The sequence below is a fragment of the Battus philenor genome, unplaced genomic scaffold (genome assembly GCF_028537555.1).
Source record: "Battus philenor isolate CCGP_79_NKW_IND1 unplaced genomic scaffold, ilBatPhil1.0.hap1 SCAF_19, whole genome shotgun sequence".
Classification (NCBI taxonomy): domain Eukaryota; kingdom Metazoa; phylum Arthropoda; class Insecta; order Lepidoptera; family Papilionidae; genus Battus; species Battus philenor.
The window spans coordinates 1,550,640-1,563,902 of NW_027181681.1; the positions used below are offsets into that span (position 1 = coordinate 1,550,640).

The following is a 13,263-nucleotide window of genomic DNA, read 5'->3' on the forward strand; positions in this document are numbered from 1 at the left end:
CTATGTGTGTTTCTGATTCGATCACATAAAAAATAAATAAATCAATTATATAGATCTCACTGTGGATCCTTGAGCTTTGGATCCTGTCATCTTCCCAATGAGCCACAGAGTAAAAACTGATATTAAATAAAGAGTTTAATTGTAAGGAACCCATGTAAAATTATACGTAACAATAGGTTTTAATTATTAACCTATTAGGAGCGCTGATCTAATAGCAAATTTTATATTGTCAACAAGTGAAGTAAAACATGCGTGTCCTAGATTCGAAATATACAACGTAATCGATTCATAGTTCATTCGTGATGAATATTTCGACATTCATTTTATTAATATATTTTTAATTACGTAAATTCGTTATTACGTATACACAGCGCGATATGTTATCTATTTATCTCTATCAAAAAGTTTTAAAGATTTTACACCTATTTTCAACAATCCTGTATAAATTTATCACTCTAAAATACAATAATTTATTATTTTTATTTAATTGCCACAGACTAATTATTTCTGTCAATAAAAATTCTGCAGTAACAGATAATAAATGATAATTAGTTTTAATATGTAGTAATCAAAATTTTTAAAATACTTTTTTACTATAATAACATTGTATTATTTATTATTTATGAAAACCATTGTTAATATTTGTATATATTAATTAATTGACAGCTATACATTCGACTCTTTAAACAATTTACACCTATAACCAATCATTCTGTATAAATTAAAACCATCTAACTTGTTGTTAAGCACAAAACAGAACGGTAGGATCAATTCGACCAATCCTTTAATTTAAATTTTCATAAAATTACGAAAAAAAAGGCGTAAAAAACAATGACTTCCACGATGATTCTTCATTATTGCCGGAAGGTAAGACTTCCGAAAAGCATTCACATATCCGCAGTGATTGCTACCCTCGCAACCCGATCTCGGAGGGGTAAATATGCCCTCCCATACCTACTCTCCAATTCTCCTCTAAAGGTAACATGTGCTGGAACGAATTGCAGATCATTTCGTTTTACGTTCTTTGCTCATCTAATCACACCTGTACATTAACAACATAGAATCATTTAATTTTTAAAGTAGCGGAGCTTTGAGGGGGAGTAGCGAAGCTTGGGGGGAGCCTAGACTCATGCCTACGTACTACTATTTTACCGGACAGGGAGACCCTCGAGCTCTTAGATCGCTTCGATGCTGACTGTCTATTGTTTTAATTAATATAATAACAAATTTAACAAAACTATAATAAAAACCTGGAGGTGAACTCATCATTCCAAAGGTGTGCTATCTTTTATTAAGTCATTTACATTTTAGAACTCAAAAGTTATTTCACCCTTTTTAAATCTAGTAATACATATTATATAATTTGTTCTTACTTCTGCTTCTGATAACAAATAATATTATCCATCCCCTCTTATTTTTAAAAATGCAAAAAATGTTCTTCTTAAGATTTCATTTGAGAAAAACAAACATTGCGTGTTAAATTTAGAAATAATTTTTCTTTTCGATAGAGTTTAGGTACTGATAGTGCAGTAGGCATTTAGAGCTTTATCAAATAGCCCACTAGATGGCGTGTATCGCTAAAACAGTACATAGCAGGTTTCATGTAATATTATTTAATATATAATATAATATTTTAACCCAAAAACCTATATACTGTTTCATTATTTTTCAAGCAATTTTTACACGTATCCACAAAAATATTTATTGTAGAATGACAATAAAAATGTACCATATTTTTTAGTATTTAACGTAAAAATATGCTATATAATACATATAACATTCAGAGCTATTATAGAAATATTTCATTATTTATGCTAACGGATTCAGATAAAAAAACTAAATATGACGCCCTCTTGGTTATTGTAATTAACTTCTGTACAGCATAAGAATTCGTGTGATGTGTAGATAAAAATAATATATGTTACATATATTATTTTTAAAGCAAATCTTATTAGATAACTTAAAATAGAGGTTTATTTTAACATATTTGTACAAGATAAATGTGCAAGTCAAATAAGAGATAAAATATTGTCTGATAGATGGCTTACTTATTAATTCAATCATATCTTTATGAGTTTTACAAGATTTTTTATATATGGCTTAATTTAAGCTATCTTTAAATTGTAAAATATTATAATCATGCTCGTTACAATCAACTTGTTAATCATTACAAAATATATAATATTCGCCATAAAAGATCGATGATACCTCAATTCAAAATGACATATTAGTTTTGTTTTAATATTAAATAGGCTAGTAGATGTTCCAAAATTCAATTAAGAATAATTATATTTCGCGTGTATGTTGTATATAAATAATCATCTAATATATCTAGCAAAATAAATGAAATATAATAAGTTTAATTGACATGATATTAAATTAGTTAATTCTTCATTCACGAAAAAAAAAAAGATTTTTTAATTTACATTGACATCTGGAAATGAAAAAAAAAATAACGTGAAACGTATGCAATATAAAAATATGAATTGCGAATGATTTTGACTAGATATTATTAATTCTTTAAACGTGGTTTGAAAGCGATGCAGGTAAAATGAACGCACTCATCAATTTCGGACAAAATCTGCTGACATAGCTGTTAAATGGCAACGGCCCCAGCGGCCAAAAGTGGCAGAGTTGGCAAAATTTTACTATAAAAACTGATGACGGATAGATGTCCACTACAGTCCGCAATAGCTGCCAACATGAAGGCTTTTGCACTACTGCTCTGCCTAGCTTTAACCCGCGGTATTGCGGGCAGCATCTTCCGGCATGACTACTACCCCGAAATGGACCGCATGAAGGCCCAGCCTCTGGACTTCGATCAGCTTCGAGGGATACACCATAGAAACCATCATAAACATCATCACCATCGCAGCGCCGATAGCTCCGAAAGCCAAGAAAAATACTTAGACGATATGAGCCAAGACCGCGCAACCTTTCAGGAGATGACGAACTGGAATACTCCTTTGTTTGCAGCCACGGTCAACCAGGACGAAAGTAGGCCAACCTATGGAGACATAGTCAGCTGGAAAGGCGTACAATTCGCAGCCGGACCGAATTCGCCTATAAAGGATCAGAGGGAGATCGAGAAAATATTCAACGAAGCCTACAAAACCATGAGGCATTTCACTGAAGAGGAAAAAAAACAATTCCACTCGTCGTATTTGGCAGGTGAAAAAATGGAAAACGAAGACATGCGTCTGAACTCGTCGCAGCTACTCAAAAAGAATAATTACAATGTGGAAGAACACACGGTGAAGACCGACGACGGATATTACCTCACATTGTTCCGCATCGTACCGAAGCAATCCGAGAATGCACGAATGGAACAGAATACCAACGGAAGACAAGTTGTTTTCCTTGCCCACGGTCTGATGGGAAGCTCCGACGACTGGCTCCTGATGGGCCCGCAAAAATCACTCGCTTACATGCTCGCCGACCAGGGTTACGACGTCTGGCTTGGTAATAACCGTGGAAGCAGATACGCAAGGCGCCACGCCAGCAAGCACGAGGCACAACAAGACTTCTGGCAGTACAGCAACGACGAAATCGCCCTCCATGACACACCAGCCATGATAGATTACGCCCTTAATACTTCAGAGCAGAGAAAACTTAACTACGTAGGAGTGTCTCAAGGTACTACCGCTATTTTCGCACTAATGGCCTCAAAACCAGAGTACAATGGCAAAATTGCAAGCGTCCACGCCATCGCGCCTATGGTCTACATGACAAAGGTACGAAGCCCCCTTCTCCGTATGATCGCATCAAACAGTCCTTTCTACGAACGCTTAGTAGAGCAACTGGGCTCAGGTGAATTCAAACCATCCAAGGAACTAATTCACACAGTCGGCGGAGAGATGTGCGAGAATGAGATAGGCTGTAAGGCGATCTGTTCCAACGTTAACTTCGTGATGGCTGGAGTTGGAGACTTGGAGTCCGACATGGCCCCCGTTGTCATGGGCCACCTTCCAGCGGGCGCTTCCACGAGGCAAATACGGCATTACGGACAAGGAGTAGCATCCCACGAGTTCAGGAAGTTCGACCACGGACCTGAAATCAATCAGAAAGTCTACGGTCAAGCTCAACCGCCAAAATACAAAATGTCCAATGTTCAAGCACCAGTTGTCTTGTACTCCACCAAGAATGATTGGATGTCACACCCCGATGACGTGTCTAGGTTACGCAAAGAGCTTCCTAATGTAAGAGGTCACCACTTGGTAACCGAAGAACAGTTCAGTAATACGGATTTCCTGTTCTCCGATAAGGCACCTCAAGCTGTTTACGAACGTCTAATCAAAAATATCAAGCAAAACCAGGAGATGAACTAATATAATCTATTTTTGTTAAAACATAAGCATTTCTTTAAGTTATTGTTCTAATATTGTATTTACAGTTACATTTTTTATGCATACAGAAATAAATCCGTCCGTAACGATGATTAATAATTACTTTGTCTTTATTTCTATCACAGGTTAAAACTCGTCATAACCTAATCTCTATTATTAGCAAAACATCGTATTTACTGCGATAAATTAACTTAATTATCAAAAAAATCTTTATATCAACAAACATAGAAGTTTAATTTATTAATTCTTATTAAATTACACATTGGTATCATATTATTTAATCGAAGTAAATGAACGTTCTGATTAATATTATATTTATGTAACAGCATCGTATTACGTATTAAATCATAAAAGAATATTCAAAAAGATTAAGCGTAAGAACGCGTGTAGTATAGAAATCACGTAGATTCAGTTATAAAGGCGCTTTTGTGCCTGTCATGTGTAGTTTGTCTTGATTTTAATTTTTAGGATATCGAACAAACAAAATTTTGAATATAGATGGCGTGTGAATAGTGTATAAACGGTTACGTTATGACATTTGAATGCATATGCGGTCACAGCCCACGCTTTGTTTTGACATACACTTCCATTCTGTCACTAAAGCGTTCTAGTGCGACCGGAAGAGATATATATGTTTTATAACGGGTTAGAGCGAGACGACTGCGCGGCGGCGCTGTAGCTTCCCGCCGTCCCCCCAAACGTCGCTGTGTAGACATAGTCGCGCTCCAGTTCGGTTTGCAGCGCGTACTACGACCGATTATTTTCATTTCGCTTGTTGTTTATAATAATAACCTCAACCAATTGACATTCAGTGAACTGTTGTTTTGTTTCACCAGTGACAGAGTGAGAAAAGTGCCTTCGAATGGATTAAGTAACGATGTTACCACCTACGGCCGGTATAGCAGAGAATCAACGCGACCGGCCCGACATGGCATACCAGCAAAGACGTGACGTTAGAGAAATAACGAGGGACATCATCAGGGACGCCCGCGTCAGTAACCGACACTCCATGTCGCCTGGAGGTAAGCCGGCCTAACGACGCCACGTTTCCGCCATGCTTGTCATACTGACATACGTCAAGGTGACATTTATACGAAAACAACGCTTTTATAATATGAAAACGTCTTTAAAAACGCGTTATGTGTAGTTAAAAAGCATATAGGTTCACTGCGGAACACATTAAATACCTGTTACGTCACCTAGGAACTCGGTGTTGCAAAAGAAAAATGGCGCCAATGCGCCACATTGTTCTCGTACTTACTATTATCTTGACTGAATATATAGCTAAAAGTAATTTGTAAATCATATTTAGCAATTAATCTATAACGTTTCTCCACTTAAAGCATTGCCGTCTTAATTTATTTAGGACATTAAGAAAACTTGGCACGTGCCATGGTTATTTTTAGCCATGTTACTGCTCGGCATTACCCTAGTCTTCTTAGGTCTACAATTGTAATTTTTGAAAGATTCAACCAATTAAAATAGGAATGTGTATAAAATGTTATGTGATTGTGTTTGTTTATTGTTATTGAAATCTCATTGACTTAAAATGTCGTAATGACAGTAAATTGACAGCGGTCAAGGAGTACAAGATGGCCGCCGCGATTTCTTATTTGGTACAGCGATCACGCGCTTCGCTTGGTGGCGCTGTTATCGTTTTGTTGATATTCAAACAAGATATTTGCATTTTATTGATTTGATATCCTTTATGTAAATACCAGCATTGTTTCATGTTTATAAAATATACTTAATATGTTTCTAACTTGGTACAGTCTGTTTTTGGTCTTTAAACATCTCATCAAATTCCTTATGTATTAAAAACACTTTAAGCAGCTATTCCACAACATAGGAGCTTATTGAAAATACACAGTATATATTACTTTCCCATTCCCTATTTATAATAATATTTGAGGGTAGAATTAAAGTATGAAAAATATCTCTGAATAGTTTTTAAGTTTCCATTTCATACTATATATAGACATTGGAGTCTATTCTTGCTTTGTCACTAGGCTTGCCCTATAGATTTCCGATAGGACTATTTGAATTGGCCTGCATCCTGCATTATTTATTATAAGCAGTTAATATTTTGGAATGAACTACCACCTTGCTGATACTTTTGTATTTGGCTACCTACTGCATGTAGGTAAATATATAACTATGTATTGGACACTAAATTTACATATATAATGATATTTACATATCTATTTTAAGTCATATTGGAATAAATTTCATAGTGTAAAGCTCCCTCATGTTTAAATTGAATAAATTGAACTACACAAGACAATAATGTATAATGTTATATTTGGTTTACATTGTAATGCTGTTTTTGATAAAATACACAAAGTGGACTATGATGTGTGGTAGTTAAAATTAGGGATGATTTGGGGTATGTGGAGTGTATTCACACTGGCAACTGTTTTTTTTTTTATTATTTAAATGGTTCCCGCTGTTGGGGACCTCTCGTTCCCCTATCTCGTGTGGGACAGGGACTTTTTAATTCTATTAAGTTTATTTTATTTTGCAACATACATATTATTCCTTTTATTTTTATATTTTAGTTTTCATTTTATTTTTACTTATTGCATTTATTACCACCTTCCTCCAGTAGCTGAGGAAGTATTCTCTCTCCCCTTCGTCTTGCAGCACTGGCAACTGTTTGCAGTCAGGTCCAGTTCTTGTCTTGTCTCTACAGGTTGGTTTTCGCAACAAAGCAGCACTATGCTCATTTTGCATCCGGGTTAGCCTTATTTTAGTTAACCAAGTCTTTGAATTATCCCAACAGGCCTTTGATATCGCTGGCATATTGGGGAGGAACCTCGCTGATGATTTGCCTTGTAGGGTGCTTCACCTTAGCATTCGGGACACTAAAGTAGACTTAGGCAGCAGTCTCATCCTCTGCCAGGCATGCCCTGAACAGAAAACTGACTGTAACAACTATAATTAACAAATGTTTGTTAAAAACAGCTTGAACAGTTAAGACCCCGGCCAAAAGAAGCAGTCAAAAATGTGACTCTTAAGGGCTGATGACACCACCCTACCATCGGACGGTATTCAAATGGTGTTACCTCTTACCTTCCTAAAAGTTATAGAGGTAACAGCATTTATGATACCTACACATTCAGCTTGGAACACTGTGCTGTAGTTACCTAGTGGTGTAGTTATTATATTTAAGTCTTTTGAAAATATCCCTGATTTGGAGCCATCAGCAGTTATCTATTAGCCTAAATAATAGCATTCCACTATAGTGAAATAAATAGCTTGTTGCATCATATCTTGGTATTTAGTTTTATTTTATCATATTTAATATATTTTACTTTATAGACAATGCAATTGAGTTTTAAATGTACCTAACATAATCAGACTTGTTGTAGTCTTCTGGTTCCAATATTGCTTGTGTCTAAAAGATATTCTTAAATTAACTTATTTAACATAAAGTTCACCAGTGGATTGTAGATCAGCTTGAGTGGGTATTTCAAGATACTGGAACCCCATTACTATTTCAGTAAAAATTTGTACTGTCAATCACTTAAATATATTCAGGGATAAATAAATTTGAAAGCCATGTCAAATTACATTTGTGTAAAGGAATAGGAAGGTTCTTGAGAGGCGACCACAAGTCACTAAACGCGACGCGGATAGGCCCACCGCAAGGTGAACTGATGACATAGCGAAGGTCGCAGGAAGTGCGAGCAGTGCAGGACAGTTCATCAAGACAATCTTTGGGGGAGGCATATGCCTTGCAGTTGGCATCCATTGGCTGAAAAGAAGAAGAAAAAAATATAGTAGGATGAAATTAATGTTGTGTAAATATAGCAAATGCCTTATTAATTGGGTGCTAAACAATGTTAATTTAAATTTAAGGAGACATAAAATGTATAACATTAAAATTGTTAATAAGTACTTTGTCTTTATGTATTAGTAACAATGAGGTATAAATAATCAAAAGTAAGTAATCTTTTGATTATATATGATAGAAAATTTATTAAAAGTATATATCTAAAGTGAAAAACATCACTGGGAATAACTTAAAATAAGAAGTAATGTTTTAAAATAATAAATTAAATTTTATATTGCATTCATGCATGTTATATATCATTGTAATAAATTTGAATTGAATAACTTATTATCTTATCATATGTCAGAGACCTGACCCGGAGATATGAGGTGTTATTTTTGAAACTAGGTCATATCAGAAGAAGTTGGTGTGAATAATCTAAAAACACTGCCATGTGCTGCTTGACAATATCTTTTAGATAAGGTTGAATGTTGACTTCACTCAAGTCACATCAATAATAATATAATATTTACTAGCTGATCCCGCAAACGTTGTTTTGCAAAAAAAAATTGATATTTTAATTTACAAATAAAAAATAAGGATTGTAGAGGGGTGAAAATTTATGGTTGTATGTATTCTTGTATGCTGTATCATAAAAACAAAAAATTACGTTAAAAAAAAAAATTTAAGTGTGAACAACCTTTATCACTTAGGGGTATAGAAAATAGAAAGTAGCCGATACTCAGACCTACTGAAAATGCATATTAAATTTGGTAAAAATCAGTCAAGCCGTTTCAGAGGAGTTCAATTTCGAACACCGTGACACGAGAATTTTAATATTATTAATATCTTCATAGACACTGACACTTCACAAAAATACAAGGTAATGTATCCACCTAGTGGGTATACATCCAACACTACATTTGTTTGTACAAATATGAAATATAAAAATTTCTCATTATTAAGTTGTATTATAAAAAAAATTTGTACTCATTGAAGTCCTAGAAAGTTAACCAAGATACACTAATATTAAAAAAAAAATTAGTTTTGTCATGCACCATATTTCAGCCGATAGATGCAAAGCAAGGCTATAGGTCTCCCCAAAAGACTGCCACAATGATCAGTCTGTCGTTACCTGCATCCAGTGACTTCCTGTGACCTTGACTATGTTGCCAGTCCACCGTGGTAGCCACTCAATCTATGAAGCCTTACTAAGAAAGGGACTAATATATAGCTACTTCCGCTATGCGGCAGTAGTTGTGCAATGAAGTGCACCGTCCACCAGCCTGCTGATAAATGAGCATACAGCAAACAATGTGAAACACAACTACCACCATTAATGGTCTCACGGTGCACAACTACTGCTGTACAGCTTTATATTAGTCCCTTTCTTAGGATGGACTTCCGCGAGGTAACGCCTGAATCTATTAGATACTATGAAGCCTTAACAAATATCGATATATTTTATACAAATCATATATGATATAAGTAAATCTGTTCAGATTTGCTAGAATTCCATACAAGTATGACCATGCAAGTATATGTATAGTACTAACTATTTAAAAATCTATATTTTAGATCATATTTAATTATTTTTCGTACGTAATTCTGAGGCATGAATTTTATCCCATGTATATGACGTCATCATACGTAAGTTTTACACACGGTGCTGTCGGCACGCTGCCGCTGACACGGTTGCGAAAATGGAGCGATCCACTGAATACCGCCGTAATGTCAGCCCCTTGGCCGCCATGTTAATGGGCGGTTTATTTTTAAAACTGAAAAGAAATGTGTTTCAGAACGCTGCCCGCCGGCGACAATGGCGTTTTTTTTGGCAGTCGATTTCCCGCGCTGTCATTTTATTTATTTAGTGCAACAGAAACAAAATATTCGAATGGTTCAATTAAAAGTTTAAGGAATAAAAATGATAATGCACCTGTTTACACAGGGTGTTCATAATATGACCAGTAAGAAAAACAATATAAATAATAAATTTGAGATGGAGACATATTTTCTTCGCCCATGGCGACTTTTCTTTTTTTTTTTTTTGTGAGCCTGACATGAATTTTACAATTTACATAAATTCTTATGTCAACTACAACTTGACATGTCATCACACGTTCACCGTTTTCTTTTTAATTCAAATTAGTAGAAGAGAAGAATTCGGGTTTCGTTCTAAAGTTTAGTTCAATCGAAGAAATAGTCTGTTATGGCCTTATCAGAGATAGAAAAAAAAAACCGCCAGATTGTCCGGAAAGTTTAGGAACGGCGCGATAATTCAAGTAAATATATTTATCTTACGTAACAACCGGTCAATGAACCTAGGCTGATAATGGAATTTGTGGTTTATCAGTTTAAATGTGAACATTTTTTAAATGTAAAACTGCTAGCGACGGGTAGGGCTAGATTGAGATAGCGTTCTCACGGTATATGACAACCGTTAAAGTTTTCGCTGCGGAGGTTCTAAAAATGAATTACTCTCTCAGCAGCTGTATCGTCTGTACGAACGACACGTATTTGGTTATGTGATAAAATATCCGCACAGGAAGCGTGTGCAGCTGTCGCGTTGCTAACAAACAAATTATTGACCATGATCATGCAATTATTGACACGTTAATGAAAGACAAATGAACGCTGTTCGTTGAGAGAAAGCGTCTATAGCGGAGCGCCAAAAGGCGCTGTTCGCTGAGAAAAAGCGTCTATAGCCGAGCGCCAAAAGGCGCTGTTCGCTGAGAAAAGGCGTCTATAGCCGAGCGCCAGAAGGCGCTGTTCGCTGAGAAAAAGCGTCTATAGCCGAGCGCCAAAAGGCGCTGTTCGCTGAGAAAAGGCGTCTATAGCCGAGCGCCAGAAGGCGCTGTTCGCTGAGAAAAAGCGTCTATAGCCGAGCGCCAAAAGGCGCTGTTCGCTGAGAAAAGGCGTCTATAGCCGAGCGCCAGAAGGCGCTGTTCGCTGAGAAAAAGCGTCTATAGCCGAGCGCCAAAAGGCGCTGTTCGCTGAGAAAAAGCGTCTATAGCCGAGCGCCAGAAGGCGCTGTTCGCTGAGAAAAAGCGTCTATAGCCGAGCGCCAAAAGGCGCTGTTCGCTGAGAAAAGGCGTCTATAGCCGAGCGCCAGAAGGCGCTGTTCGCTGAGAAAAAGCGTCTATAGCCGAGCGCCAATAGGCGCTGTTCGCTGAGAAAAGGCGTCTATAGCCGAGCGCCAGAAGGCGCTGTTCGCTGAGAAAAAGCGTCTATAGCCGAGCGCCAAAAGGCGCTGTTCGCTGAGAAAAGGCGTCTATAGCCGAGCGCCAGAAGGCGCTGTTCGCTGAGAAAAAGCGTCTATAGCCGAGCGCCAAAAGGCGCTGTTCGCTGAGAAAAAGCGTCTATAGCCGAGCGGCAGAAGGCGCTGTTCAGTGAGAAAAAGCGTCAATAGCCGAGCGCCAGAAAGAGATGTTCGCTAAGAGATACTCTTTGCGGAGTGATAGTAATATTAGCCAAGTAATAACATCAAATTAAGCCAAGGTTCATCACTCGGGTGCCCTTGAGTCGAAAAGCGGAACCTGTGTTATCGAGGACTGCGAGACCGAGCTAAGTTCCCTTCATAGGAGCCCTTGAATCTAGTCACTATGGAGCGACGACCCAAGCGATTTGAAAGCAAGGCGGATTACCGATCAGGTGAAATGGTAGCAGAGTTGCGCTATCGTATCAAAGATGTTACAGCCAAAGTGCACTCTACGCACTGGCTTCTAGCACCTGCCGAATCGGCAATTTTCACTTAAGCAGCAGTGTAAAAAAAAAGTAATCATTCCAATGAAATTTAAAAACATGCCCTGCAATAAATAGCAATAGTATATAAATATAATATAATCTTCTAATATATAAAATTCTCGTGTCACGGTGTTCGAACTTGAACTCCCCTGAAACGGCTGGACTAAATTTTACCAAATTTAATATGCGTATTCAGTAGGTCTGAGAATCGGCTATTATCTATTTTCTATACCCCTAAGTGATAAAGGTTGTTCACACTTAAAAAAAAAATTATTTTTTTAACGAAATTTTTTGTGTTTTTATTTTATTATGATACAGCATACAAGAATACATACAACCATAAATTTTCACCCCTCTACGATCAACCCTTATTTTTTTTTTTGCAAAACAACGTTTGCGGGATCAGCTAGTAGTATATAAGATGATAATTATAAAGAAAATACGTGTTAAATATTTGAACAATAAATGTAATGTTGCAAAATAAAATAGTAAGGAAACCAAGAATGTAGTGGTTGAGGATGGATGTATGGTTAATGGAATGAAAGAGAAAGACTGGGAAAATTGTAGAATGAAAGAAACAGTACTACAGATAAGATGATACATGAAAGAGAAGAATGATAATAATAAAAAAATATGAATAAATTACTAGAAATAAATAGTCCCTGTCCCACACGAGATAGGGGAACGAAAAAAAAATAGAAATAGTGTTAAGCATATATAATACATTAGTTTCTAAGGACCACAGTATTGGTCGTCCAAATATAACGTGAACTTTATTTGCGAGGTGCATCGCATACCGTAGACTTGGCGTGGAACAATACTCTCCGGTCGGAATTAACATAGCGCTGTTTCGGCTGAACTGTAAGCGAGCGATAGGGACAGATGATTAGAGGTTAACAATTGTCTAGAAATGTAAAGATGTGTTCACATGCGGCTATATTTTAATAATTGTACAAATTCTGCCACTCAACTTTATTTTATTTATACGTTACTACATGCGGATACAAAATAATAAGAAAAACACAGGACTTATCTAATACATAAAATTCTCGTGTCACGGTGTTCGAACTTGAACTCCTCTGAAACGGCTCGACCGATTTTTACCAAATTTTATATGCGTATTCAGTAGGTCTGAGAATCGGCTACTATCTATTTTCCATACCCCTAAGTGATAAAGGTTGTTCACCCTTACATTTTTTTTTAATTTTTTGACGATTTTTTTTTGTTTTTATTTCTTTACGATACAGCAAACAAAAATACATACAACCCTAAATTTTTACCCCTTTATGATAAACCCTTATTTTGTATTTGTTAATTAAATTTATTTTTTGCAAAACAACGTTTGCGGGATCAGCTAGTTCCAATATAAATGATAAGCAATCATGAAACGTCGTAGGT

At 36.3% G+C, this 13,263-nt stretch overlaps 2 protein-coding genes across 4 annotated transcripts in view; both read left to right on the plus strand.

The window, feature by feature from the left end:
• The first annotated feature begins 2,702 nt into the window (after nt 1-2,702).
• LOC137921620 (lipase 3-like) lies at nt 2,703-4,328 on the plus strand. Its single transcript, XM_068764419.1, has one exon. The coding sequence runs from the start codon at nt 2,703-2,705 to the stop codon at nt 4,326-4,328; it is 1,626 nt and encodes a 541-aa protein (XP_068620520.1).
• A 718-nt stretch (nt 4,329-5,046) lies between these two features.
• Nucleotides 5,047-13,263, plus strand: part of LOC137921501 (uncharacterized) — a 28,892-nt gene continuing 20,675 nt past the window's right edge. For all 3 annotated transcript variants that reach the window (XM_068764278.1, XM_068764279.1, XM_068764280.1), the window contains exon 1: nt 5,047-5,368. In XM_068764278.1, coding sequence (XP_068620379.1) covers nt 5,224-5,368 — 145 coding nt within the window. In that variant the 5' untranslated portion in view covers nt 5,047-5,223. The remainder of the gene's footprint in view (nt 5,369-13,263) is intronic.